Source organism: Hydra viridissima, unplaced genomic scaffold (assembly GCF_058129835.1).
Source record: "Hydra viridissima isolate aposymbiotic clone 2 unplaced genomic scaffold, HvirCarnegie_v1 scaffold_11, whole genome shotgun sequence".
In the NCBI taxonomy this organism is placed as follows: Eukaryota; Metazoa; Cnidaria; class Hydrozoa; order Anthoathecata; family Hydridae; genus Hydra; species Hydra viridissima.
The window spans coordinates 5,659,639-5,672,776 of NW_028324310.1; the positions used below are offsets into that span (position 1 = coordinate 5,659,639).

At 30.1% G+C, this 13,138-nt stretch overlaps 3 protein-coding genes across 7 annotated transcripts in view; 1 reads left to right on the plus strand and 2 right to left on the minus strand.

The window, feature by feature from the left end:
- Positions 1-13,138, plus strand: part of LOC145187652 (uncharacterized) — a 171,854-nt gene that overhangs the window by 39,094 nt on the left and 119,622 nt on the right. The window lies entirely within an intron of this gene.
- LOC145186801 (uncharacterized) lies at positions 1,234-3,764 on the minus strand. Its single transcript, XM_090067351.1, has 2 exons — positions 3,276-3,764; positions 1,234-2,995 (listed from the first exon to the last, which is right to left on the minus strand). The coding sequence occupies exons 1-2, from the start codon at positions 3,428-3,430 to the stop codon at positions 2,299-2,301; spliced, it is 852 nt and encodes a 283-aa protein (XP_089923477.1). The 5' UTR covers positions 3,431-3,764; the 3' UTR covers positions 1,234-2,298.
- LOC145190858 (coiled-coil domain-containing protein 39-like) overlaps positions 4,179-13,138 on the minus strand; it is a 30,126-nt gene continuing 21,166 nt past the window's right edge. For 2 of the 5 annotated variants that reach the window (XM_090067346.1, XM_090067349.1), the window contains 9 exons: positions 12,353-12,508; positions 11,803-11,895; positions 11,445-11,589; positions 11,086-11,359; positions 10,767-10,970; positions 7,374-7,646; positions 6,943-7,245; positions 6,752-6,849; positions 4,179-4,331 (listed from right to left, as the gene is read on the minus strand). In XM_090067346.1, coding sequence (XP_089923472.1) covers positions 4,198-4,331; positions 6,752-6,849; positions 6,943-7,245; positions 7,374-7,646; positions 10,767-10,970; positions 11,086-11,359; positions 11,445-11,589; positions 11,803-11,895; positions 12,353-12,508 — 1,680 coding nt within the window. In that variant the 3' untranslated portion in view covers positions 4,179-4,197. Of the gene's footprint in view, positions 4,332-5,766; positions 6,429-6,751; positions 6,850-6,942; positions 7,246-7,373; positions 7,647-10,766; positions 10,971-11,085; positions 11,360-11,444; positions 11,590-11,802; positions 11,896-12,352; positions 12,509-13,138 lie in introns of those variants that run through there. The other 3 variants (XR_016445160.1, XM_090067347.1, XM_090067348.1) reach the window with 3 other exon arrangements.

Consider the following 13,138-nt stretch of genomic DNA (forward strand, 5'->3'; position numbering starts at 1 on the left):
ATTTGGAAATCAACACATTCTTGTCGACTGCTTGACCCGAAAGAGCGATGCAATGCTTCGAGACACCTTTCTCAGACAAGGCTATCCAAACTAATAGTTTTGCTTCACATTTATTTTTTTCCTTTGAGTTTGACCTCATTAGGCGTTGCGTCGGATAATTACCTGCGTTACCAGAAAGATCGGTGTTTGATAGAGGAAAATATGACTCGTCGTCAATGATCACAATTTTTTTCCGAAAAAGTGCAAGCAGCTTTCGGCACTCAGGACGCACAGCCGCTTTCTGAGCCGATGTTCTTTTTAGCGTTTTAGTTTTTTTACAATAATGAATGCTTGTCTTTTCGGTGATAACTTTGGTTATATACTGCTGGGAAACATTGAATCTCTTGGCTAACCTACGCTGTGAAACATCATTCTTACCAATCAATTTTTCTCCGTGCTTTATCTGTTCCTTAGGCATTTTTCTTGCAGTTCGATCACTTCCAATCTTTCGTTTTATACTGTTCTTCTTTCGTTGCAGCATATCCTGCATGCTCGATTTTAAGACATTTTCCATGTAAAAGTGATTAACGATAAAAGTTTTGTCCTCTTTTGGATTCAAATCCAAAAAAAAGCCTACAGTCGTTTTTGGAGTGTCTCTTATTTATTCAAGCTTTTAGATTTAATTAAGTTTAATTAAGTTTAATTAAGTTCAGAAAAAATAAAAGTAGATATATTTAATTAGATATAGCGGCATATTGTAGAGGATAAAATTGGCAACATAATAGATAGGGTTATAAAGTTACAAAATATTGTCAGACGCATCGCGAGGTTAGAATTATTTTGTTCTAACCTCGCGATATATATTGAAGCTACAACTTTTATTTGTCACATGATTCTATTGAAACTTAACAATTATAATAAAAGCCTTACTATAACTCATCATTGTCATGTAAGTATAATCTCATGCAGTCTATTATCATATATCTTACAATACATATGAATCGATGTATACAAAAACGTTCTAAGTCATAAAAACTATTTTTTCGGGGAACGAGAAAAAACTTGTTAAATCCAAAATTATTACTTTAATAAATTCAAAAAAAATCTGGGTACTTTTTGACATCTTTAAATATTAGATTTGTTAAAATATATATCAAAATTTGTGATATATATATATATATGTGTTATACATAGTTAAAGCTGTCTGACTTAGAACCTTTTTGTTTACATGTGTTAAAGATAATAACAAAAAGCTTGTCTTTTATATATTTATTCATTTTTTGAACAAAAAACTATTAAAAATCAAAGGTCAAACTATTACACATATTAAATCACACAATGTATAAAAGGACCGATCACAAAGCCTTTGTCAGACACCTCACTGGATATCGTGTTCCTCTTCCCCGTCATTTGCCTCGTCAGTTGTTGGCCAGCTCATGAGCTCATCATAAAAACCACTGAACTCATCCGGAACATATTGCGTTAGTTTCCTAATATCCTGCAGTTTCACTCTTTTTATCGGAACATAACCCAATGGGTAGCACTTATTTTGCGGAAACTCGACGATGCGATCGACTACTTGAGACATCTTGTAAGTTTGGACCATCAGCCCATCAATGAGTGGCCTACAGACAATTACACCAGGAGAATTCCCATAAGTGAAGTGCATTAGAGAACTTATTCCAAAACGTATCTTATCCTTAGCAGGAACTTTCTTTCCCCGTGTTTCTTCCGAAATGCAAGATTTTTTGTAGAATGTTGGCCACCACTTTTGAAAATCTACAATATTGCGATTTCTTCAACAGTAAATTTACCAGTAGTACTAGAAGTAATGATAAGTTCAGTTATCTGGTGAACAGTGTCCACCCTGTCATACCTTTTCAGTTTTCTCTTTATTACCGCGAAGTCCCGGTCACATGGTAGGTACGAGTGACTCTTATCGGGTAGTACTGCTCAATTCGATGAAATCGGCCAGTATCTGTGAGAGCCAAAAAGACTCTGTTTAGTGCATGGTTTTTATTTATGGCCTCCACAGTTATCTGAGTAGACATGGACTTCAGTAAACTGTGGAGGAGCAGATATTAGGTAATTGTACACAAAAGAGCACACGTCATCAGGGCTTTTTCTGGCTGTGCCTTCATGGTACACATAAGCATGACCTTTATTGCATTTCACATCGTGAATAGAGAAGAAGTTAACAGAAGCTGCCTGAGGTAAAAGGTTTCCTGGACTGGTATCATCGGTAAAGGGATATTCTGCATGTAGTCAAATGCGATCGCTAAGACATGCGGTTCATTTTGTTTTGTTTCCGGGTTGCTTTCATTTTAGAGTTTGTTGTGAAACTTTTTCGATCGACGTTTGTGCAGCATTTCTCTTTGCTGCATCACTGAGATGAGGGCTTTGTAATTTTAAAATAAGCTCCTCACAGGTGCAACAAGAGTCTATCTGGGGACGGCCAAATCTAAACGTAAAGTTGTCCTTAAAGTAGCCTAGAAAAAATTTGTAGCTACATTTTGCTTCAGGATGTTTCTCTTTAATCATTGAGTACAAAATTTTGACATTTAGTCTAGCATCTAGATAATTGATAGTTTTACCAGCATATTTGCTCTGTTTCACCGGATAACTTTCGATATGTTCTCTTTTCAGAAGTCTTACATTGCCCCTGATTGCATTTGTTCCTAATTTTTTCCCTCGAAGGTCCTTTGGTGATTTTTCTAATACCAACAGGGAGCGCAATCGTCGAATACAACTAATTTTAATACCATAAAGGCTTTTAAAGGCATCCACACATACCTTTTCTTTGGCATCCCCCACCAAAACCTCGTATGTGAATGAAAAGTCATGAGCTACTCTTCCTTCAGCACTTTCCTTTCTGGGTCGGTGAGTTTTCACCTTCATGCTTGTAATTAACGATTGTAGAAATACATCTTGCTCGTTCTTTGTCTCTAACGATCTCATGCGTGCGAAGATCTCGTTGCTCTGGTTTTTTAGACGTTCCGTACATTTCTTCGAGCATCTGAAAGCAAAATATCTCATTAGATTATGTTGATATAAATGTTCGAGGTAGGCCTAAATGCCGTAGCCAAACTCTAAAAAATGATGTTTGAGTAATTCGGCTATAACATTTGGCTACTGTTTAAGGTCAATTCACTAGCCTAAATGGAACAATTTGGAAAGTGTTGGATTAGGTTTGTCTGAGACGTTTTTATGAAAACATGTTGCATGATATGCTATGATAGGCCTAAACAAATTGTTAAAAGGCTAATTGGGTATCGAAATTGCAATAAAAATCTCACCTGCAATCAGTTCCAACAGTAGTAGCAGGTACAGTTCTTCCTTTGTAGTCAATGTACTCTTTACCTTTCACTCTAGCTTCTTTAATAACATTCCTTTTCCACAGAGCCTCATTTTTAACCTTTCTTCCACTGCTAGTACTAGGTTCATTATCCATTATAAGTCTTTTTCATTAAAACAACGAGATGAATAATAAAATAAGCCCAAATAATCTCAAACTTGTAACCAAAACAAAACAAAAATTGGATTAAAAACATCTGACAGCTACCAGCAGAACACAGCTGGTTTTCTCAGTGCTGCCAACAAAAACCTTCTAAGTCACTGAACTAGAACCTTTTAGTTTACAGACGATATTTCAGCTCTCTATTCAACGTGTACGGAGAGGTCTGACTTAGAATGTTTTACTATACAATGATGGAACTGTCTTCAAAAAACAAATTTTCATCAAAAAGTCAAATATTAAAAAAAAATGACTTAGAACGTTTTTGTATACATTGATTCATATGATAGTATGTTGTCCTCTTCTCCTCCCAATAGTAAAACAATTTTATTTGGTCTTTCATTAACTTTATCAAAATGCTACTTTTCCCTTAAAATTGTACATATATCAATAAAGATTTTGACTTCAGCTGATAATATTGATTTATGATGAACTATGCAAAATCGATTAAAGATAACTTAAAATAAAATTAGATTAGCGATATATCAATTTTGAAAATAATATTATCATTAAAAATTATTAAATTGCATCTTTAAGTGGCAGATCATGTTAAAATATATGACGTCCTTCTCTGCCACTTAGAGTTACAATATAAATTTAATTTTTTCATTTATTTATATATTTTCATTTAAGTTAATTCATATATTATGATTAAAACAGATTTTAAAAATAAAAAAAATAAATGTACGCAGTTCTTTCAACTTTTAATTTAATTTTTTCAATTCTTTAGTCGGTGATTTGATATTTTTCGTCGAAAATGTTTTCTGTACAGATTTAGAAGACGTTCCAATATCGGAAAAAGTATTTTGAGCAAGATTATTCAGTCCAGGAGATGCACCTTAAAAATAAAAAAAAAAGATTTCTTTGTTTATTTTTGTTTCAATAAAATTTACAGCAACGATCAAAATAGGATTTGCTTTGAAGTTACTGTTTGAAATCGATAGAATTTTTACGGTAGGTAGAGTGATGGAAATAATAAAAAATATGTAAATAATAATAAGTGAACCAAAGTAACATTCATATTTTTTAAAAATTTTAACATGCGTTGCACTCTTGTCTTAAATTGTATTATTCTGTACATTTTTAAACTTGGTAAGTTTGATAAGTGTTCTATATTGAAATTGGCAAAAAAAATAAATAAATAAAGGCCAGTAAAATTTACATAGCACTAATCAAAATAAATGTGTCAATATTAATATATATATAAAACTTAGGTATTATTGGTAGAAAAGCCAACTTAAAAAAGCGGAGAGTCGATAAGTTTCAAAACAAATGGAGTACTTTGTTGGAATGGTTAAGAGCGCTTTTAAGCCACAAGAAAGTGTTTAAACTGAAGGTCGGAAAAGAAAAACATCTGGTGGAGAAGATAAACTGATTATTCGTGAAGCTAAAATGGATCCGCATTTCTCCACCAACAAAATTAAATATAGCTTCATGTATGATTAGAGGATGTTTAGTTGCAGCTTATTTAACAACAAGAAACCTAGAACTGTGTTTTTATTGAAAAAGCAACATCTTAAAGCCAGAAGAGTTTTTCCTCAACTATTTTGCATGGTCAAATAAAAAATGGAACACATTTTTTTAGACAGATGAAACTAAATTTAATGTTTTTGGATAAGATGGTTAGCAGTCTGTACGCAGAAAACCACACAAAAAATATAATTTACGTTACACTAAAAAAACGCTGTGAGGATGATTTTCATTATTTGGTGTTGGTCCTATTCACTTAATAACAGACATTATGAGAGTTGATAACTATACCAAAACACTCAAATCAAAAATAATGCTTCCATATGCTAATGAAAACTTGCCATTGCTTTGGACATTTTAGCAAGAAAAAGATCCAAAGCATACAGCTTCTAAAGCAAAAAGATGGTTACAACATGATACAAGACGATAGGATCGGCCGTCACAATAGCCAGTTATAAATAGAATTTTTTTGGAAAATTGTAAAAGGTAAACTAGCAAAACAAAAGCCTTAGGTGTAAAAAAAACATGTTCCGGTATCAACATACCAAAAATTACTCAACAGCCCAAATGACTTGGAGCAGTTAAAGAAAATAAAGAACTGCAACAAAATATTAGTTTTTTCGTATTGTCAACCCTTTTTACTCTTAAATGTATAAACTATGAATTTTTTGAATTTTTCTTTGTATAAATTTAAATTAATACTAAACTGTATATGATAAAAAAAATAATAATAATAATCACATCAATCATTGACAGTTACTAACAATAAAATATATTTTTTGCAAATGTGTCAATCCTTTATCTTTTCTTTTTTTTTCCATCATTGTAGCTGTTCACATTGCTTAGTCACTTTTAATGCTTTATTTTTACTATGGTATTTCACAACTTTTAAAAATATTTAATGTAAACTGCAATTAAAAATGATTCATCACATAACAGAAAATGAAAAAATTATAAACTTTTTTCTTTCAGCCTATATACCAACCAAATAACAAATTAAACTACATCAGTACTTAGTTGAGTAGCCTTTTTGAATTAACAACAATTTGACAAAGTACCACAATGGAGTTCACATGCTTAATGAGGATGTGTTATGTCGATAGATATCTTGCTTCTTTAAAATATTGATCTAAACGATGCCTTTCAAAAATCCTGAAACATGCAGACTTTGTTTTACAATTGCAACACCATAGTTAATTCCGTATACCTCGCACAATTCTGCACCCAACTGAGTAGTTTGTTTTCTTAGATCGTCTTTTGAGAACACGAAACCGTTCTGAACTTATTTTCATTACATTACCTTTCTCCTCTAACGGTTAAAGACATTTTCAAATTGATGCCGAGACGGTTAAAGACAAATTCAAATTGATGCCGAGATAAACTGCTTAAAACTTCTTAAATAATGACTTTCTGTTTCCTATAAGAGATTCTGATCTTCAATTTCTTTTTTGATCTTCGCATTCTGCTGTTTGAAAATTTATACATTCAAATTTGGTTAAAAGTTATTCAAGAAAAGTACAAATGTAAAGTACAAAAATAAAAGGTGTAAAAATTGGTAAAGTGTTACAAAAAAAAAGCCATAATATTTTAATGATCACATTCTTTTGATCAGCGCAGTAACATTAAATAATTTTAATAGGTCTTAATGCCATCATTCTTGATAGTATAAAGCAACCAAAATCAACTAGTATTATTAACAGGTATCTATAGTAAAAAGTACAATTTTGAAATTAATACTGAAAAATCCTTTAATAAAGAAAACTAACAAATAGCCTAAACAGCGAATACCCGTAAAAGTGCCCATTAAATCTAGTGACTTTGTAGCTAAAACCTCACGTGAGTGATTTCGTGAATTACTAATCTCACTTCGAGTAGATGAAAGTGACCTGAAAGAGAAAGATAATAAAAAAAAAATACTCAGCCACACACATACAAACACGCGTGCATACACTAAGCTACTATTTTCAAAAAAAACTCACCTTACAGACATACTTGATCTTACACTTCCAATAGATGATGGTCTAGATCTTATCGCGCTAGATGTAGAATTCATAACAATTCCAGCATTATCGAAGTAAAAATTGACCTCGGGTGCAATGACAGGATGATTTTGTGCGACTTCTGCAATTATATTTGTGATGCTCTTATTGAGCTCTCGCAACTCTCTGACATTGATATCACGTTCTTCATGAAAAACTGCACTTACGCTGCTTTTCAACTTGCTTATCATTTTGTTAGCCCGAGTCTTTTTTTCTTCTTGCAGTTCTAACTCTTTTTTAAGACTTAACAATACAGTAAAAAGATTTGAGAACAACTTAAATATCAATTAATAATAAAAAACAATTTCCTGGTTTAAAATTGACTCTCAATTTTTCTCAATATGGTTAAATAAAAAGAAAAAGTAACTAACTCATCTTTCTCACTTTCTTTTTGAACGTTAACACTGTGCAATTTGGTTTGTTCAGCTTCGAGTTTTTCAGATGTGGCTTTCATAATTTGCAAATCATGTTGTAATTCTTTTATCTGTCTACGTTTGTAATGACATTTATCCATAGATACTCTGTACTGTTCTTCTAAAGCTAACTTTTCCTCATACTCCGCACTTGTTTCTTCAACAGCTGAGAAGCATTGACGGAAAGAATCGTTACGATTATTTATTAAATGTAGTGTATTCTCTAACGCCCTAAAACATATTCAAAATGACGATATTATATGATTTTCTAAGCAAGGAAATAAAAGTTATTATCAGCCATTTAATTTTTTTTTTAGTTTATAGTATAATGAAAGCTCATTATTCTATTTAATACCTTCATTCCAATATCTAAACTTTCATACTTCAAATTCTTTTTAAACGTTATAAAACAAGATCATCTTACAGATGTCTTCACCGTGAATTTTTGCGAATGCTCATTACAAATTTTAAAGCTTTTAAACAAACCATCCCATATTATGAAAAAAAACCTCTGCAGTCAAATATACTTACAAAACTGAAACATTTCTAGATTTTATTAAGAACTCATTTTTATAGCTTTATTAGGTAATTTAATATCCACTGTGTATGAAGGCCAATATCGCGTTCACTTTAGCTGACATTTAACAATCGAATAAGAAATTTGATTTTTATATTTTAGTTGACAACTTCAATTTTTACCACTTTCCAAATTCTTGTGGAGTCGATTGCTCAGTTTATTATTAAATATTTAAAAGCAAAAAGAGATTTTTTGTTGTTTATGATTGTTTTACGAATTTATAGTTTTTTTCTTTTTTCAATTTTAGGATTTTTGTTTATTTTTCATCAAATAAAAACAGAGCAGAGAAAGATGAGAAAGAAGAGAAAGAAAGAGAGCGTTAGGAAGCAAAACTGTCAAAGTTATCAATGCAACCAAATCTTTTTTTTAAAAAAAAAAGGATCTGAAGGTTTTCCAGTAACTTAATATGGAGGTTACAAAGAAATCTGATAATTAGGAGGAAAAAGATTTCAGCAAGATCGGTCATGCATTTTTGGAACAATTGAAATCTAAACTAGACCTGGTTCTGGTACTAATGATGGAAACAATGCTTGTTGTTCTGTAAGGAGTATTTAGTTATTACAGAGGTTTTGAGGAATAAGTAAAGAAAAATCTTGAATTTAAAGTTTTAAAGATTTTGTTCTACTCAAGGAGGAGAATAATACAGGATTACTCGATTATGACTGTAGAAATCTATGTTCAGAAAAACTCTTTGTATAACATGTCCCAGGTTGTGCACAAGATACTAAAACATAAGAATCAAGAATACCCTGAAAATGATTACCTTACATAAGATTATTTGTTCAAATTTTTTTTTTTCTCACTTGCCAAACTTTTTAACTTTTTTTTTTTTTATCAAGAAAAATTGATGCAAATTAAGTAATGATACTGGAGGAAATCTGTGAAGTTAAATTCTATTTTTAACTTACAAAATTGAATTCCTTATTCAGGAAAACTTTAGTTTGAAACAAAATGTGAGATCCCTTCTAGTTAATTATGTAATAATGTGTAAGCCAAATACTATTGTTAAAAGGCTAACATGGTTCTCATTCTCAGTAATCTAAATACTACTCAGTACTGAATAGTATTCAGGATTCCTTGATATATGGCAAAAAATTCCTGCTTTGCTTTTAATGTGACCAACTCTACACAAACTGAAGAAGATAGATATAGTTGTTAAATAATATTAGTTAGTTTAAATGTAATTAAAAAGTGTATTATTTTGTTTTCGTAAGAAAAAATTATTATTTTCAATATTTTAAGATTTATTGAGCCTTAAACAATCTTTTTTTTTTTTAATAATGGCTGCACAATAACTCTGCATTGAATCTACAAATCTTACACACTTTTCAGATGTGGATTTCTGAAAATGAAGAATTGTTTGATCTTGAAACTTGTCATAAACATCAAGGTAACCAATGTAATGTTACTGAGGTAAATTTTGTTACAGGAATTAAGAAGGTATGAGAATCGATATTAATATTGAGATAACAAAAAGCAATATATTGCAGAAGTTGCAACTGACTGGGGAAAGTAAATTTTTTTAAATAAAAGACTAGTCTTTTATTTAAAAAAAAACTGAAAGACTAGATGATTTAATTTCCCCAGTCAGTCAGTATTTTTTTTTTTAAATAAAAGACTAGTCTTTTATTTAAAAAAAACTGAAAGACTAGATGATTTACTTTCCCCAGTCAGTTGCAACTTCTGCAATATATTGCTTTTTGTTATCTCAATATTAATATCGATTCTCATACCTTCTTAATTCCTGTAACAAAATTTACCTCAGTAACATTACATTGGTTACCTTGATGTCTATGACAAGTTTCAAGATTTCATCTAGTCTTTCAGTTTTTTTTAAATAAAAGACTGAAAGACTAGATGAAACAGCCTTTTGTTAATGCTTTAACTCATCTATTTACTAAAAACTTGCATTAACAGACATAAATCTACCAGAAGGTGAATCTTTTTCTTATTTTAAAAGTGAAACTAAAATAATATCAGCCATTATTAAAACTCTTGTCCCATTAAAAGCAAATGCCAAGGACCTTTTATCATCATCCTGATGCTAATTTGTTCACTGTTAATGTTGCCATAACTTTTATTTAAAAAAAATAAAAATCTGCAAATCACTTTTTCAGTCAAACATTACATTTGCCTCTCATTCTTTATATGTAACAAAGGATAACAAATCAAGCTACATCACTAAGATCTCATGATTTCAAAGTTTAACTTTCATTTTCAAAATTGTATCTTATTCTCCAATAAATCCAATTTGAATGTGATACTTTATTATTTTTCTTAAAATTCTACAAAATTAATATTTTTCAAGAACTGGTATTTTACAAATTCAGGATTATGACTTCATTCTAATCTTTAGATTACTTGTGGTCATTTAATCTGGCACAAATCCAGAGAGAGTAAACTGTATACATTAGATACTCATCAGGATGCAAAAAAATAAGCATAATCTGTTTACAAGCTCTTTGAAATATACTACTATGCATTTCTAATTCTAAGACTCTTTTCCATAAAATTGATTCTGCATTATTTTCTCATTATAATAGAATGTGTTACTTCTCATTACAGAGTGCATTTATAGTTTTTATGAACATGAAATTAAATGAATAAAGCTAGAGAATGATGCCTGATGTTCTTTAATAATCTGAATATTAGCCTACAAAATTTGCAAAATTTGCACATTTTATCTTTAGTGGTTATAGTGCTAATCAATTAACAGGATTTTTAAAAAGTTAAATCAATTATGAACTATTTTATAGAGGTAATATATTTATTACCTTATCTCACTTTCAGCTTTTCTTATTTTTGCATCCAACTCATCACCAGTCTGCTGTAATTCCTCTTTTTCCTGAGCAGCTTTGACAACATAATGAGCTTGCGAAACATTTTCCTCTTCATTAAATGGAGTCATTGATGCCATTAAAATTTCATAGCGCTTTCTCAATATTTCAATTTTTGAAATATGTTCATGCAATTCAGAGCTAAAAAATTTTTTTACATTACTCCCTAAAAATGGCAACTTTAAATACACCTACTTTGTGGAAAGACCAGTCAAAATAAAATTTAAAACAAATGAAAAAGTTTTCTTTACTTAACCTTATTTTTTGTCTCTCTTCTTCATCACATTTGATTTGTGCTTTTAACATATCATTATGAATAAAAATATCTTGAACACGTTCTTTCATAGATGCATCCAACAACAGCCGCAAATCTTCTAGAGTTAATACTTCACTTGCTCTGCTATGAAGTTGTTCACGAAGCCTTTTTATATCAAGTTTCAAAATATTTTCTTCTACCATAAGCTCTTGCTTAGATTTTACAAGCTTTTTCAACTCAAGTTCTGAACTCTCATTATGTAAGTTTAACTCACCTAAAATTTAGGACCTCACAAAAATATTTAACAAATACTTTCTATCAGTAAACATTTTGGTAACTTATTTCACTTTATGACTCACCAATTTTACTTTCCAAACTATTATCTTCCTCAGCAATCTTTATCAAATCTTTGTTAGCCCTTCTTAAATCATCACTCAACTTTTTCAATTGAGAAGTTAAAATTGAATGCTTTGTTTGATGAGCTTCTAGTATAACAGATAAATCCTATAAAATAAAATGAAATTGTGAACTTTACTAAAATTGTTGTTATTGAACTATGACACAAATAGAAAAAAACTGTTTACATTCATCTTGATTTTTCTTATTTGACCTCTTAACAAATAAAGTTTTACTGTAGATATAAAGAATGTTTAAGAAAAAATTTAAATTTCTTAAATTGACAAACTTTTTAGAAAACCTTCCTAGGGAAATTTTTACTTTAATCTGTTGCTCAAGATGTTGCTTTTCTTCACTGCTACGCTCACCAGTTATTCGTGTTAAAAATCTTTCTAACTGTTGCAACTGAAAATCCTGAATAAAAAAATCAAATAGTCATTTTATTCATTTTCTCTATGAAGATAATTTTTTTTTTATATATGAATTTAAAAGATATTTGTAGAAATATTTTAAAAAAACTCAGAGCTTCATTTTTATTGTATTTTAAATGTTGAAACCTGATTTAAATGCACATGAGTAAAAAAATTTATCTTTCCCCATTTAAAATGTGTTCCAGGGTATTAAATTAAGAATGATTATATAACATTGTTAAATGGTAAAACATGCAAAACTATCTTTTTATGGGATTAATTTTTAATTTTTGTTATACTTCATAAGCTTAAAATCTTTTTTTTGCCAACAGTGATTGTGTTAAAAAAAAAACAGCTACTTCCACAATAGATGTTTCATAAAAGGAGCAAAGTAAAAACAAACAAAAAATTAAGACAATGTAATATAAAGTTTCAAATAACTCTACTCTATTAAATATTACTTGGTTATGAACAATCTCTAGCTGCTTTAACGATTCCATGTCAAGTTTATTAAGTTTGCTGCTTAGATTTCTGCTGGCTGCTTTAGCACCTTGTATATCAGCATTCAAGTTGCCTTCTATTTGAGTTAACTGATGCAGTTCTTGAGTTTTCTTAAACTAGAAATTTATTCGAAAAATTAAAAAACAAAAATGTGTTACACAAATTCAAAGTATATATTAGGTAATGACTTTTGAACTTTATGTGAGATTATTAATTTCCTGTGTCATAAACTGATTTTTGCTCAAAGATAATAAAAAATGGTTTTTATTCAGCTTTTGCTTTTAAAAAGGTCATGTACAACACTATATTTTCTTAAATGCTCTTGATATTTTAATAAACTTCTGGAACCATTTAGCACTTCTAGAAGTATGGAAATTAGTGAGATTTATAGTATACGAGCTGTCTGATAGAGCAATGTTAACTAATCATTACTGTTTTTCAAAAATATACATAAGTATAGTTTTCATTCATAATGTTATATAAGAGAAGTGCTTCCACTACTGAAAGAAGTAAGATGATTTGGACAAAGAATCTTGTACGATTTTATTTTGTACAAGCCAAAATAAACTGTTCCACTTGAAGAAAAATTAGAAAATAACAGCAGGATACCACTCAAAGCACGACTTGTTGATCACTATCTGTTCCTGGGGGGATCCATCAAATGTAGAAGCGAATGCACAAACCAAATTGAGAAAAAAGTAACATGCTTATGGTAAAAGAAGTCAAATTTACCAAGTTTATCAATT

What these genes read in the sequence shown, in the direction of transcription:
- LOC145186801 (XM_090067351.1), bottom strand. Translation starts at nt 3,430, where the DNA reads ATGGATAATGAACCTAGTACTAGCAGTGGAAGAAAGGTTAAAAATGAG. An exon ending in ACTGTTGGAACTGATTGCAG is followed by an intron (nt 2,996 to 3,275) that starts GTGAGATTTTTA and finishes TTTTGCTTTCAG; the next exon opens with ATGCTCGAAGAAATGTACGG.